Source organism: Blastomyces dermatitidis (assembly GCF_000003525.1).
Source record: "Blastomyces dermatitidis ER-3 genomic scaffold supercont1.3, whole genome shotgun sequence".
Lineage (NCBI taxonomy): Eukaryota > Fungi > Ascomycota > Eurotiomycetes > Onygenales > Ajellomycetaceae > Blastomyces > Blastomyces dermatitidis.
The window spans coordinates 5319909-5334212 of record NW_025544776.1 but is presented as its reverse complement, the minus strand read 5'-3'; the positions used below and the strand labels follow the sequence as shown (position 1 = coordinate 5334212).

At 35.5% G+C, this 14304-nt stretch overlaps 4 protein-coding genes across 4 annotated transcripts; 2 read left to right on the top strand and 2 right to left on the bottom strand.

Moving 5' to 3' along the window:
• Nucleotides 1-267: 267 nt before the first annotated feature.
• On the bottom strand, nucleotides 268-1006 carry BDCG_16732 (uncharacterized protein; the record flags this gene model as incomplete). Its single annotated transcript, XM_045425926.1, has 2 exons — nucleotides 555-1006; nucleotides 268-522 (listed from the first exon to the last, which is right to left on the bottom strand). The coding sequence occupies exons 1-2, from the start codon at nucleotides 960-962 to the stop codon at nucleotides 268-270; spliced, it is 663 nt and encodes a 220-aa protein (XP_045280398.1). The 5' UTR covers nucleotides 963-1006.
• A 7413-nt stretch (nucleotides 1007-8419) lies between these two features.
• BDCG_16731 (uncharacterized protein) lies at nucleotides 8420-8770 on the top strand (the record flags this gene model as incomplete). Its single annotated transcript, XM_045425925.1, has 1 exon — nucleotides 8420-8770. One exon carries the CDS (start codon nucleotides 8420-8422, stop codon nucleotides 8768-8770), a length of 351 nt encoding a protein of 116 aa, XP_045280397.1.
• Nucleotides 8771-8813: 43 nt separating this feature from the next.
• Nucleotides 8814-9023, top strand: BDCG_16730 (uncharacterized protein; the record flags this gene model as incomplete). Its single annotated transcript, XM_045425924.1, has 1 exon — nucleotides 8814-9023. The coding sequence occupies one exon, from the start codon at nucleotides 8814-8816 to the stop codon at nucleotides 9021-9023; it is 210 nt and encodes a 69-aa protein (XP_045280396.1).
• A 3907-nt stretch (nucleotides 9024-12930) lies between these two features.
• BDCG_16729 (uncharacterized protein) lies at nucleotides 12931-13947 on the bottom strand (the record flags this gene model as incomplete). The annotated part of the gene is made up of 2 exons (XM_045425923.1): nucleotides 12931-13035; nucleotides 13828-13947. 2 exons carry the CDS (start codon nucleotides 13945-13947, stop codon nucleotides 12931-12933), a joined length of 225 nt encoding a protein of 74 aa, XP_045280395.1.
• Between the last annotated feature and the right edge of the window lie 357 nt (nucleotides 13948-14304).

Below are 14304 nucleotides of genomic sequence, written 5' to 3'. Positions count from 1 at the left end.
AGGCAGTGATGCTAACTTGCTGTATTACTTATATCATGAGATCTTTATTCTTTAACAGATATCATAAGTCTCAACATACTCTTTGACATCTGTCTGAAGCTTGTCTCAAGTGTATTTATATTTTAGAAGCTTCTCAGTCTTCTCTAATCTGAAGTGCTCTGCATGAAGATTATTATGATGAATTCTCAATAACTTCTGATGCACTGTTCTGCTATGAGAAATGAAGACTGAATTATTCAGCAGTAGAAGTTCACATTCTCCTAGTTATCAGTGACTTGATTTCTTAGCAGCACTGCCCTGCTCAGGGCCTGTCTCTTTCAAGTTCAAACTGAACTCTTTCTTCTTCAACTTCTGAATTTGAGCTGCAGTAGAGGTGTTCCTCTTCTGTAACTCATCAATGAATTTCAAAAGTAGTTGAATTGAAAGGTTGTAGACTGTTTTGTCCTTTGCCAATTCAATGGTTGCAAGATGTGACATGAGAAGCTCATGATCTTCAGTGTCAGTCCAACGATTTGTACACCTCTGTATTTATTAATAACCTGAGGTCAGTCAACCAACCGCTCCACCACGAACTCGCTCGATTTTTCGAATAAGAACCCGCCGATAGATCCATCGAAAAGCCCTCGATCATACGAGCATTCTGACCCCATCGCCGACCGCATACCCTGTGTGGTGGTGGAGTTATCCAGCCAAACGTGAACCGGACGTTGTTCGAAGCTCCTGTGTGGGATTATCCCCCGTTCTCCCCTACCACACCACAACCCCGGGCCAGAGTGCCATACAAATTGTAAGGTGAAGTGACCTAGCCATATGCACCAATCTTCTCGATTTTGGAAGATCCCCGACCTGTAGTTGTGGAGATATCCGAGGAGCGACCTCCGCGAAAACCCTGTCCATCTTTGATGTTCCAAAACACCAACGCCAAGTCTCACCCTCGTACCGCCCTTCCCAATCTGGCCCATCCCCGGCAGAAAAATACAAAAAGATACCTCGGCGATAATATCAAGCACATAATCAACAGACTCTTCTGAAGTGCAATCTCCACGGTCCGTCGCCAGTGTATCTAGACTTCAACACCAAGTCTCACCCTTGTACTACCCCTCTCAATCTGGCCCATTCTCAGCAGAACAATACAAAAAGATACCTCAGCAACAGCATTCAATATATAATCAGTGAACAACAAGTCAACAGCACATCAATAACTATAAAATCAGTATATCTCAAGGTCTGACTGAGCCTTTAATCCCTGTACAGTGAGATATATTAAATCTAGTTTTAATACCTCAATATTCAATAGATTCTGCAAGGGATTGAGAACAGCAATACTAGATTTCTATTGAATTTGAGAATTAACTCTATATTGATATAATCATTGACAAAGTCTTCTATTTTAAGATATAAATAACCAGTTCCTCTACATCTCACTGATACTATTTACATTATTATATAGAAACAGACTTATATTCTCTATAATATCAAGACTAGACTGACTGTGTGACCGTGTCTGGGACCAGGACCAGATTTTTTGATAGTTTCATTACCAATTCGACTGATCCCATTACACGGTTTTAACATTAGATAGTAGTCCCATACTGTCCCAGTGGGACTTACTGTCTACTCTTGTCACATTTTCCAAATGGGACCATGATTTCCACTTCTCAATTTAAATTATTTTTATTGCTTTAAATGACTTTAAATCTCATTTGAGCATTACCAAAAAGCGTTACTTTTTAAAAAATTAAAAATAGTCTAAAAAAAACCTTAAAATGTCTAAAAATAGTAACTTTATGCCAAGAATGGGACTAAATGGGACCAAATGAGATCACTTTCTCATTTTTTTCAAGTCATGGTCCCATTTTAAAATCTGATATATAGTCACTTTGCATGTTTTTTTGATAGCCAGTCCCAGCGGGATTCACGCCAAGAAATGTATGAGACCAGACCAAATGGGATCAAACGTGAAATTCATGGTCCCGGCGGCCAGTCTAATCAAGACTCTGAAGAGGGAAAGTCTTGATAGAGAGTATATAGTAGTGCATATCTTAGTAGTTTCTATCTCATTCTTCTGCAGCAGTTAATGTAAAAAAAAAAAAAAGATCTTAGAAATAGTTTTTTACTTCTCTTGAAAAAGTAAGATGTTTTTCTCTGGGTTTTACACAATATTCTTACAAAGAATTAAAAACAGAGTTGTTTTCTGTCATAATTTCATATTCTTTTAAGTAAGAATTACTTTTTCAGTGGCTGAAGAGCTTTCATTAATACTTAATTCTCTTTTACACTCTTTATTGACTGATTTGAGTTGCACACTTGTTGTGTGAGAAGAATTGAATGATTTAGAATAAAATTGAATAGTTTTAATCAATTTTTCTGCAAAAAATTGACTTATTTTTTGTCAGTTTTTCTCTCAAAAACTGTCATATCATCTGATTTATTATCAATTGATATCATACTTTTCCTCACTGTATCTCAAGAAAGAGTTTGTAAAGATTTTATTGATTTATCTTAAAAATCACTTTTAGTTTATTAGATTCTCTTCAAAAATCTAACCTAGTTACTGAACTAGTGTGAAAAAAAATCAGGTGTTTTATACACAAAAGTCTTTCATTCTTCTTTTGAAACAGTCTGACCAACTTTTCAATTGAAAATAGACTAATAAATCTCTCAACTGAAACAGTCTGACCAACTTTTCATTTGAAAATAGATTAATAAACCTCTCAATTGAAACAGTCTGACCAACTTTTCATTTGAAAATATACTGATAAATCTCTCAATTGAAACAGTCTGACCAACTTTTCATTCAGTGAGTAAAATGAGTTCAAGAGTACACTCAGTTGATGTGGAAAAAGATGTTTTCTCAGATGCCATTCCTGAGATTGAAATTCTAAAGAGAAGAAAGAAGGAAGAAATAGAGAAACAACAAGTTCTCAAAATACAGAAACTGGAAAAAGTAAGCAAAATTCTTAGAAAACAGTGTCTGAGTGAGAAGAATGAAGAAGTTCTGTTAATTCTTCATGCTCAGACTAGACAACTACAAGAAGTGATCAAGTTCAAACTTGGAATTTCAAACACAATTCAAAAAACATTGAAATCTTTCAGTACAGTCACTGACTCTTTTTCATCTTCTACTTCTTCATCTTCTTCTTCAAATCAGAAGAAAACATATGCTCAAGTAGCAGAATCTGCTATCTTCAAACCTGCTAGTTCAAAATCTGCTCAAAATTCTGAGAAAACTGAGAAGAATATTTCTCAGACCTCTGTTCATAGAAAGGAAAAAAAAGAAATGTAAAAAGAGAAGAACTTTCAAATCTTCAGAAACAGAAGACTTATTCTCAAAGTCTCAAATCAGAAGAGCTTGCAAAAAAACAAGCTAAACTCAAATCTCATTTTCAGAATTAGAAATGAAATTAATCAGCAGTTCTTTTCTCAGTTAATAACTGATATTGAAGTTTAAAAACTAGTCATAGCTTCAATTGAGTCATCTTTCTTTGAAAACTCTATTATTTTGACTATAATGCCTGAATTCAGTGCAGAATTTCCCATTCAGAATGAGAATCTCTGGAAATCAGCAATAGAATCTCTACTGAATACAACAATTCTATCTGAAAGAGATGAAAAGTGGGACAAATTCATTCTTCATGATATTTCAGTTGAAATTTTTGACTGTGAGGAAGGAATGCTGCTTCTCAAAAATGAATTAGAAGAATACAATTCTATTCAACTGAGAAAAGAGCCTGTATGACTTAATTCAATTGAGTTCAGACAGAGCAGAAGAAATGCCTCTGTTCTAGTATATACAAAGACACTTGAACAATCAAGAATCTCTGAAGTAAGAGTAGCAGGTTTGAAAATGAGAGTTCATGAATACAAAGATTCAAGAATGAATCTCAAAGCTCAAACACAGTGTTCAAACTGTCAAAGATATGGACACTTTGCAATCTCTTGTTTCAGAGACTCAAAATGCGCATTCTGTACTAGAGATCACAAAACTAGTGAGCATAAATGTGAAACATGCTCAAAAAGAGATGAAATATGTCAACATACTCTGCTTAAGTGCTTCAATTGCAAAGAAAAACATGTATCTAGCTCAAAAGAATGTGTATTTGCTTCAAGAACTCAGAAGAACTGAAGAAAAGATGAAGCTCAAAGTGAATCTAAAACTGAAGAGAAAAGTCAAGCTAGTAAATTCACAACTGCAAGCTTAAAAAGAAGAAACTCTCAACTATCTAAATCTTCAAACTTCAATTCTCCAGCTAAATGTAAACAGAATTTGAATCCTTAAACACCTGTTAAGATTAGAGAATTGAGAAATGACTCTGATAATAAACTAGATAGAATGCAAGCAGTTGAGATTCCTGCTTTTCAAAATAGTTATAATCTACTATCTGGTGATAGTGATTAGATTCTACTATATCTTCACTCTCTTTTAGTATGAATGTATAACAAAAACAACAAAAAAAGTTTAAAAACTCTTCAAAAATCACATTTATTCAAAATAATGTGAATAGAAACTCAAATTATATTTATTCTTGTCTTCAGATTGCATTTGAATAAAAAGTTGACTTTGTACTTCTTCAAGAATCAAATTTTGATACTGAGTAAAAGTACATCATTTCTTATTCAAGCTATTACTGCTTTCTTCCTGAAAAATCTGAGATAAAATCAAGAGTAGCAATCTATGAGAGAAAAAGATCAAGATATCAATTTAATCTGAGATTTGATATCATATCTGACTCTGACATTCTAGTGAGTGACATTATAGATAAAGATAATGAGTTTGATACTATTCAACTTATAAATATCTATAATGAAAAATCATTGAAAGAAAACAATAATACCTGAACAATTAATAGAGAATTTTTGAATATAACTCTCTTAAAAAACTCTATAATTGCAGAAGACTTCAATACACATCATCTGTGATGAAACTCAGAGTGCACAAGAGCAGTAAGAGCAGATAAACTGGTTGAATGAACTTTTGAGCATTCAATAGATTTAGTTAACAAGTCTGATCAACAAACATTCTTTAGAAAAGGCATGAAACAGAAATCTATTATAGATCTAACTTTCATATCATAAAATCTAATTGAAAAAAGACTTATAAACTGATTTATTGATTCAAATGAAACCTCAGGATCAGGTCATGAGATCATTTAATTTCATATTGAACTGAGTGAAAAACAAAGAAGTGAAAATCCTCTTCTCTCTAATCAGTATAACTTTGAAAAAGCTGATTGAAAAGCAGTTGAAGAAAGAGTAAAACAGCTGAAATCTGAAAGACAGAGTGAGCTCTATTGAAATCAAAGTCAAGATATATCAAATGAAATGCTTGAGAATAGAGTAAAGCTGATTACATCTATTCTTCTAACAAGTATTAAAGAAAATATTCCAAAGAAAAAGTCTTCTGAGTATTCCAAACCTTGGTGGAATGAGAATATCACTTCTAAAAGAAAGCAATTAGCCACTGCTAAGAGAGATTGAAAGAATCACTTAATATCTGATGAAGAGTTCAAAGCTATTTGAAATGAATATTTTTCAGATATTAAAAAAGTCAAAACAGATTGCTAGAACAAATTTCTTGAAGAAGCACAAGAAAAAGAAGTTTTCAAAGCCTTCAACTATACTAAAACAAGAAGTGTAGCAAAGCTTCCAACCTTAGAATATGAATTTCAGAATGAATTATATACAGCAAATTCTTTTGAGGAAAAATGTCAAGCTTTTATGAGAATTCTCTTTCAAAACTCATCATCACATTTAGAAGAGGAGAATATGTCATTTCATGAATATATTGATAAAAATAACTGGGAATGGCCTGAGCTTACATATGATGAACTAGAGTCAGCAATATTCTCAAGTTCAATTAAAACTGCTGCAGGGCCTGATTCAATTAATCACTCAATTATTTAAAACACATATTCCTACTTGAAGAATGAATATTTTGAGCTCTTTTTCAATCTCTTAAAAAATGGTTATCATTCTGAATGCTGGAGAGAAGCTACTGAAGTAATCCTTGCAAAACCTAATAGAAAGGCTTTAATTTCTAAGTCATATAGAGTAATATCTCTGTTGAACTGTTTGAGAAAAATTCTAGAAAAGATAATAGCTACTAGATTATCTTTTATAAGCTCTATTAGTGATTCTCTTCTATTTAATGAATAAATGAGAGGTAGAAAACAATATTCTGCAATTGATACTGTTCTCTCAGTTATTCATGATATTCAAGTAGCAAAGCATGAAGACCTGGTCTCAACTGCAGTTTTTATTGATATAAAAGGTGCATTTGATCATGTGTCAAAGTCTAAGATGATTCAAACTTTGAAGATGTTAAAACTGTCACTTTCTCTAATAAAATGAGTCAATTGTTTCATGTTTAAAAGAATTATACAACTATTCTTTGATGGAAGAAAACAAGATAAAACTGAGATAAAAATAGAAGTATCACAAGAATCTTCAATCTCATCTGTTTTATTTGCAATATACACTGCATATCTATTCAAGAATAGAGAGATGAAAATAGTGAGATCTTCAAGTTATGTAGATGATATTGGTCTACTCTACAGTTCAAAGACAATCAAAGAGAACTTAGAAGTGATTGAGAAAGCAGCAAAGAAAATCTTTGTTAGAGCAGATATCAATCTAATTCAATTTGATATGAATAAAACTGAGTTAATTCACTTTTTTCCCAGGTTTAATGAGAAAGAACTAAGTCTAACTCTTTTGAATAAAGAGATTAAACCCAGTTTAAATGTCAAATGACTAGGAGTATGATTAAACTCCAAGCTGAATTTTAAATATCATATTCAACAAAGAATCATCAAGACAGAGAGACTACTGAATAGTATAATCAGACTATTAAATACTGAGAGAGGTCTATCCTTTCAGGCTATGAGACAGTTATACATAGCCTGTATTATCTCAGTAGCTGATTATGAAGTTCAAGTTTGATGAAACAATCAGAGAAACTTCACTGAACTCTTTCAAAGTCTATAAAACAGAGCTTTGAGAAGAATTCTGAGTGCATTCAAGTCATCTCCTATTAAAGCAATGGAAATTGAAGCTTCAATTTCACCTCCTGCTATTCAATTTGAAAAGGCCTTTATGAACTATGCTCTGAGAGTCATGAAGATGAGCTTAAATCATATAATCAGAGAAAGAGTCTCTTCTTCATTTTCATCAGTTGACTCAGGAAATGAACTGGATTGAAATAGATTTCTTGATTGAAATGAGAATAATACTTTAAAGAAAATGCCCTCTCAACTGTATAGACTATGTTCACTTATTAAGAATCAATTTTCTTCATTAAATGTTGAGAAAATTGATCATGAGAAGATATCTCTCTGAAGAGAAAAGCTGGAATCTCTCATAGACTTACAAATAAGTGAACTATCTAAAGAGAGAGAATATGAACAGCATTTGAAGAAGATCTCTACAATTAATATAAAAGACTCTATTCTGATCTACTCAGATGGCTCAAAAAATGAGAATTTGAATAGATTAAGCGCAGGCATTGCTTATACTGAAGATAATATTAATTTTATCTCAGATTTCTGAAATTTAGGCTGTGAATCTGAAGTCTTTGATGCTGAACTATTTGCAATAGTGAAAGCTTTCAAACTCATTAAAATAAAATCTTATAAAAGAGGAAATGATTTGAAAGAGGCATGGATATTCTCTGATAGTCAAGCTGCTTTAAAAAGACTTAGAAATAGTCAGATTCATAATGATCAAATGAATCTTGAACTGATTTTAAACTCTGTTTTGAAAATTCAAAAGAAAAGAATATCAAAACTGATAATTCATCTGCATTGAGTTCCTGCTCATATGAATATTCATGGCAATGAATTGACTGATTCAGCTGCAAAAAAGGGTTCAGAATTAAGCAGATCTATTCAAAAAACAGTGTCCTGGTCTTTCATAAAGAGAAAGATAAAAGAATCTTGTTTAAACAAGTGAAATGAAAGCTGACAGAAACAAAAGAAGAGTATACATTATTCAAGATTTGAGATAAAACCAAAGTGGAAATCTTGTTCAATTAAATGTAAAAAGAAAATATTCTCATCTATAATTCAGCTGAAACTAGGACATGGTTATTTCAAATCTTATATACAAAGATTTGATGATAGATTTGATTCATGTAAGAAATCCCGCTCCTCGCGGATCCTTTACCCCTATTCCTATCTCTCGCGTAACCAATAGGGCTAGCGGCCCTTGGCTACACACAACTATATAGACTGGAGTTCGCGAATACTATTCACAACTCAGCTTGAATGCTATTATACATTTGACCCCTACATTTATCTTTCTACTGTGAACACTTCTAGTAGTTAACAGTACATATCACATCAAGCTGCAAACACCCGAATAATCGCCTGCAAGCACTTATTCTTACATTTCAAGCTCAGTCAGTCAGCAACCGCCTGTTATGACTGAAAGAACTAGAAACTCATGTGCTTCAACCCCTGCAAACCCTACTGCAGGCACCCAGGAGCAGCCACCTGAACCATGGATAACCCCTGTGGAAGAAGTCCCAGAGGACTTACCAACCACTCGCGGGACACCATTCTCTGCATCTGTGACAGGGGAACCCTCCAAACCCACGAACAAACCAATCTCAGTGGAGAACATCCTTGAGCACCTCCCGCGGGATCAAGCTATTTTTCTACAAGGAATGCTTGCTGCCCGCAAACACCCTCGAACCGAGTCCCTAGACATGACCTCCAGGGACACCCGCGAGCCGGACAGAGAACACCTGGGCCGCGATCACCAACATTAGGAAAAGAGGCGAGGAATCTGATGAAGACTACTCGCGGCGCTTCATGGAATTGTGGCGCGAATTGGGGCCTGTGGAAACAGAGCCCTGGAACAAGACCTGGATGATGATGTTCGCGAAGAGGCTGGATAAAGGCATGCAGGACAAGCTCATTGAGCAAGGCTCTAAGCCCTTAGCCCTGAAGAAACTGATGACTCTCATTCATCACTTGCAGATCACTGTGAGAGCCACAGACCTGCAGAGAGCAGACCATTGACTGGCCCTGTGAGGGCCAGAACAACAGAGAACAGATTTGTCAGAAAAAGATGACAAGACACAGAGAGATTTATATCTGACTGCTGAGCAGAGAGAGAGAGCTTCACAAGCTTCTGCAAACAGAGTGTACAACAGAGAGATCAAGAAAAAGAAACTCTGCTTTATCTGTTCTAAATCAGAACATCTTCACACAAACTGTCTGAACAAATCAAAATAGGAATTTGAGAGATCACAGACAGAGTCAGCAACAGCCTTCTTAAGGGCCTTAAAGCTGACACCTGAATCTGTTGCTTTCTCAATGAAAATGCTTACTTGTGAGAAGAGACTGTGTCACAGTGCTGCTGCCTCACAAGCATGAGAAGCATTGATGAACTCAGGATCCCAGGTCACTATGATGTTCCTAAAGCTCATGAAATGAATGAGCTGAAAGATGAAGACTGAAAACCTGCTCTTATAACAAGCAGAGTGTGAGAACTCAGACCTGAGAACTGAGAGACTCATAAGAGTCATCTTTGAATTGCAAGATCTCTCTGAAATCTGAAGAAGATTTACAGAAACTGTGATTATTGCAGATATCACAGATGACATGTATTTGAGACTTGCATGACTTCAAAGACACAATTCATACATAGCTGTCTGTGAGTCAGGTTTATACTTCTGATCAGTGTTAACAGACTTACTTATGAAGATAGAAGCAGTTGATGCTGCAGAGTTGATTAGAGAAGACAAGCTCATCTATGTAATGACTTTGTAAGTGTCTGAGAATCTCACAGTCATGAAAACTGAGCTTCAGATATTAGAGAAATACTGAGATCTTACAGAGATGTTCAGCCCAGCTAAGACAGCTGAGCTTTCTTCTCACTGTGAGAAGAATCTGACAATAGATTTGATAGAAGAGTAGAAACTCTTCTGAGAATCAATCTATAAGCTCTTTCATCACAAGACAGAGGTCTTGCAGATCTATGTGAAGAAGAATCTGAAGAATGGCTTTATCTGATCTTCACAGGCCTCCGCGGGAGCCTCTGTGATGTTTGTGAAGAAGAAGAATGAAGATCTCAGATTATGTGTAGACTACTGTAACCTGAACTTCAAGATAACAAAGAGCTGCTACTTCCTGTCTCTGATTGAGAATGTGATCAACTGTCTCACAGAAGCTGTCATATTCACACAACTGAATGTGATCAATGTATATGCACAGCTGTGAATACAGTCTAAGAATGAATGAAAGACTGTCTTTAGAACTGCACTGAAATTGTTTGAATATCTAGTGATGTCTTTTGATCTGACTAATATTTCTACAGTATTCCAGTCTTTCATCAATAAAATACTTTGTGTATATCTGAATGTCTTTGTGATAATATATCTGAATGATGTGATGATGTACTTCATGAAGAAGGAAGAACACACTGAGCATGTGCAAAGTGTGTTGAAGATCTTAGATGAGACAGAACTGTATATTAAACTCACAAAGTGCAACTTCAGTGCTCACTGAATTAATTTCCTAGAATATGTAATCATCACAGATGATATTCAGATGAAATCTTTGCAGATTGAGACTATTCTATCATGATCAGAGTTAACTAGTATTCATGAGATTCAGATCTTTCTGAGCTTTGTGAATTTCTATAGACAGTTTATCTTTGTATTTGTGAGAATCTTCTTGGCTCTTACAGACATGCTGAAGAGTAGAAATAAGAAGAAGTTATCTCATGAATAGAGAATGAAAAGATTATTAAGAAGAAAGAACTGTGAGAACTTTCTTATCTCAGAAGCTTGCAGAGCCTTTGCAAGATTGAAACAGATATTTACAGATATAGTGATGCTGTTTCACTTTGATTTCTTGCTCTTAACTAGATTGAAGACAGATGTCTTCTTCTTTACAATTTCAGAAATAGTCTCACAACTACAGTTAAATGAGAACTGGGTTTCAGTGATCTTTTTCTCATGAAAGATACAACTCACAGAGATCAACTATGACATTCATAATCAGAAGCTTCTCATGATAGTGAAATTCTTTTATCACTGATATCACTACTTTGAGAGCCTCATGACAGTGATTACTATTAGAACTGATTATAACAGCTTATAACAGTTTACTTCAATCAAGGAACTCTCACAGCAGCAGGTTCACTGGGCTCAGAGACTGAGTGAGTTCTGGTTCAAGATAGAGCATATCAAGAGAACTAAGAACTCAGCAGACAGACTCTCTCACAGGCCAGACTATGTTAAGAAGGCCAGGGCAACAGACACAGAGGGGCTAGAGGAGGCAGAAAAGCTTCACAGAATGCTCAGACTGAGTGTTATAAAGAGATTAACTGAAGAGTCTCTTAATCTCTTATGAGAGAAGAGGAAAGAGAGAGAGAAGAAGCCTGCACAACTACTCTCTACAACACTGAGAGTCAACACTCTGAGAATCTTTGTGAGAATTCTTGAAGAGGGTATCTATAACCTGAAGAGTTTGCAGGCTTTGAGAAGTGCTGTGGAAGATCTGATGTAAGAAAAAACAGAGCATAAGTCTTCATAAGATCTTCTATTCAGATTGTCTGAACTGCAACTGAAGAATGAATATGCTCAGCATATTTAAAAACTGCTTATAACAGAGATCAACCCTGCAGAAATAAAGAATTGAAGAGACTTAAATAATCTCTTGTGAAGAGAGGGCTGAATTTATATGCCTGTGAATGAGTTTCTATACATAGAACTCATCAAAAGGTATCATGACTCTTCTCTAGTGAGTCATTTTACAGATACTAGAACTCATGAGTTACTTACAAGGAAATACTTCTGACTGAAGATGCAAGGACTTGTGAAGAAGATAGTGAATTCTTGTACTGTTTGTCAGGATTTGCAGATAGTGTGGTCCAGGCTATATGAAGAACTTACTCCTCTACTCATCCCGCGGAAACCTTGGGAACAGCTAGGAATGAATGCTCTTGTGAGCCTCTCTGAAAGCAAGAACATATATGATGCCTGTTTTGACAGTGTGCTGGTGATAGTGAATTACTTCATCAAGATGACACACTTTATACTCATCTGTAAGAACTTGAAGTCAAAGAATTTAACTCACATCTTTATCTGTGATATGATCTGATTGCATGAGTTATCTATGAACATTATCTCAGACAGAGAATCAATCTTCACAGAAGAGTTCTGATCTGATCTGATAACTATACTGAAGATCTCACAAGATCTAAGTATGACTTTTCATCAACAGACAGATGATCAGACAGAACACCTGATGAGTATATTAAAACAGTATCTGTGATACTTTGTCAATTACAATCAGAATGACTGGATGTATTGATTATCACTCACAGAGTTCATGTATAACAACTCAAAGCATATCAGCACAGACAAAACTCTCTTTGAGATGCTCACTGAGACTCATCCGCGGATGACCTTGATGGACCCGCGAGAGTACACTATAGAGTGTGATGATGCCTGTGAACAAGCTGAGAGAATTCAGAAGATTTGAAAGAAAGTCTGTAAATTCTTGAGAAAGACTCAAGAGTATCAGAAGAGATACTATGACTTCAAGCACATTGCAAAGAGTTTCAAGAAAGATGATAGAATCTGACTGAGTCTAGAAAACATCATCATGCAGAGATCTAGTAAGAAGCTGAATCTCTTACAGACAGAGTCTTATAAGATTATGAAGAAAGTTAGCTTACAGTTCTACAGATTGAAACTATCATCTGAGTTGCAGATGTACAATATTTTTCATGTCTCTTTACTCTGTGAATATAAGAAATTCTCAGAAGAGAACTCTGTGACTCATCACTCTGTTCATAAAGCACTAGAGAGTGAAAGAGAATATCAGATCAAAGAGATTATTGACTCAGAGAAGTGAGATCACAAGCTCTGATTCAAGGTTCAGTGATAAGAGTATTCTGATAAGATGAATAAGTTCACTTAAGAATCATCTGAGCAGATAAGACATCTGCAGAAGCTGAGACATGACTTTCATACTGTGAATTCTGATAAGTCAGAATAATGTGATCTTTACTAAGAACCTGATTGTGATAAAGATATTAACACTGTCATTTGTGAATTCTAGTCTACAAGATAATGAGTTTCTACTGAGATGAACAGTCTGCAGTGTACACAAGAGAAGAAGAAAACATGTTCTCATTAAAGCTAAAAAACAAGAAAACAAACAGGGTCATGAATGCAATTTAGAGACTAATAAAGAAAAAACAAAGAAAACTCACACTCACATTATTAATATCTGCAACACTCAACTCTCTCACAACTATCAATTTTCTTCTTCAAAGAAGCAGAGAGTATCATATCTGTGATACAGATAATTGTTACACTTGATATGAAGGCTGTTAGAAATGCACAGACTTCAGAGAAGTCAGACATCAGAATGTGTGCAGTTATAGCAGAACCTTGAAGACTAATCATCTGCATGTGTGATCAGATATCTCTTACAAAGCTGTGTTCACTCTCTCAGTTGTGCTGGAGTATCCAGCCTGAAAATAATGAGAATGTAGAGAGAGAGCTCATCTGCTCAGACTAACTTCTGTTGTGAATTCATGATATTCACATTGCCTTGATTACCTGGATTTTACAGGTACTCAGAGACTCATCTCTCATTGACAATGAGATTGCAGAAATGCGCCGCGGTGTGAGAACCATTGACAGGAAACCTAGGCATATTCATATATGCCTGGTCAGAGATTGTGCAGGCAGAGAGAGGATGATCATAGGCCCGCAGGGCTGCAGGAGACACTGGCAACACTGAGAGCTTTGCAAGAACTGTCAGCTAGAGTCTGCAAGGAATTACTTATAAGAAGACTTACAGCAAAGAGAGAGACTGCACTGCTTAGAGCCAGGGGCTGGCCTGGGGGAGGGATGAGATGAGCCGCTGGCCTGAAGATCGGGTGCAGTGGTGGGGCTGGGAAGGATGGAGGCATGGTCATGAGTGGCGGTGCCCCTGCTCCACCAGCCAGTAAAAAGTGATCAGAGGAGTTGCAGGGATGTCTACAAGAAGCTCAGTGATAACCAGACATTGTTTGCAAAGATATTGAAATTGAAAAAATTTTTATTCTTGAAAAGTTCTTGAATTAATATATAGACATTGTCAGAAACACTCTCTCTCTATCATCTGAGTAGAAACACTTCACAGATGAATGAGAATACTCACAGTTTATAGAAATGAAAGCTGTTACAGAAAAAGAGAAAAGAAGATAAGATTTTATGAACAGATCTGAAATATTTATACTACTCTAGAGAGGTTTGCTTACACTGTGAGTGATTTCACAGAACAGTCAGATCAC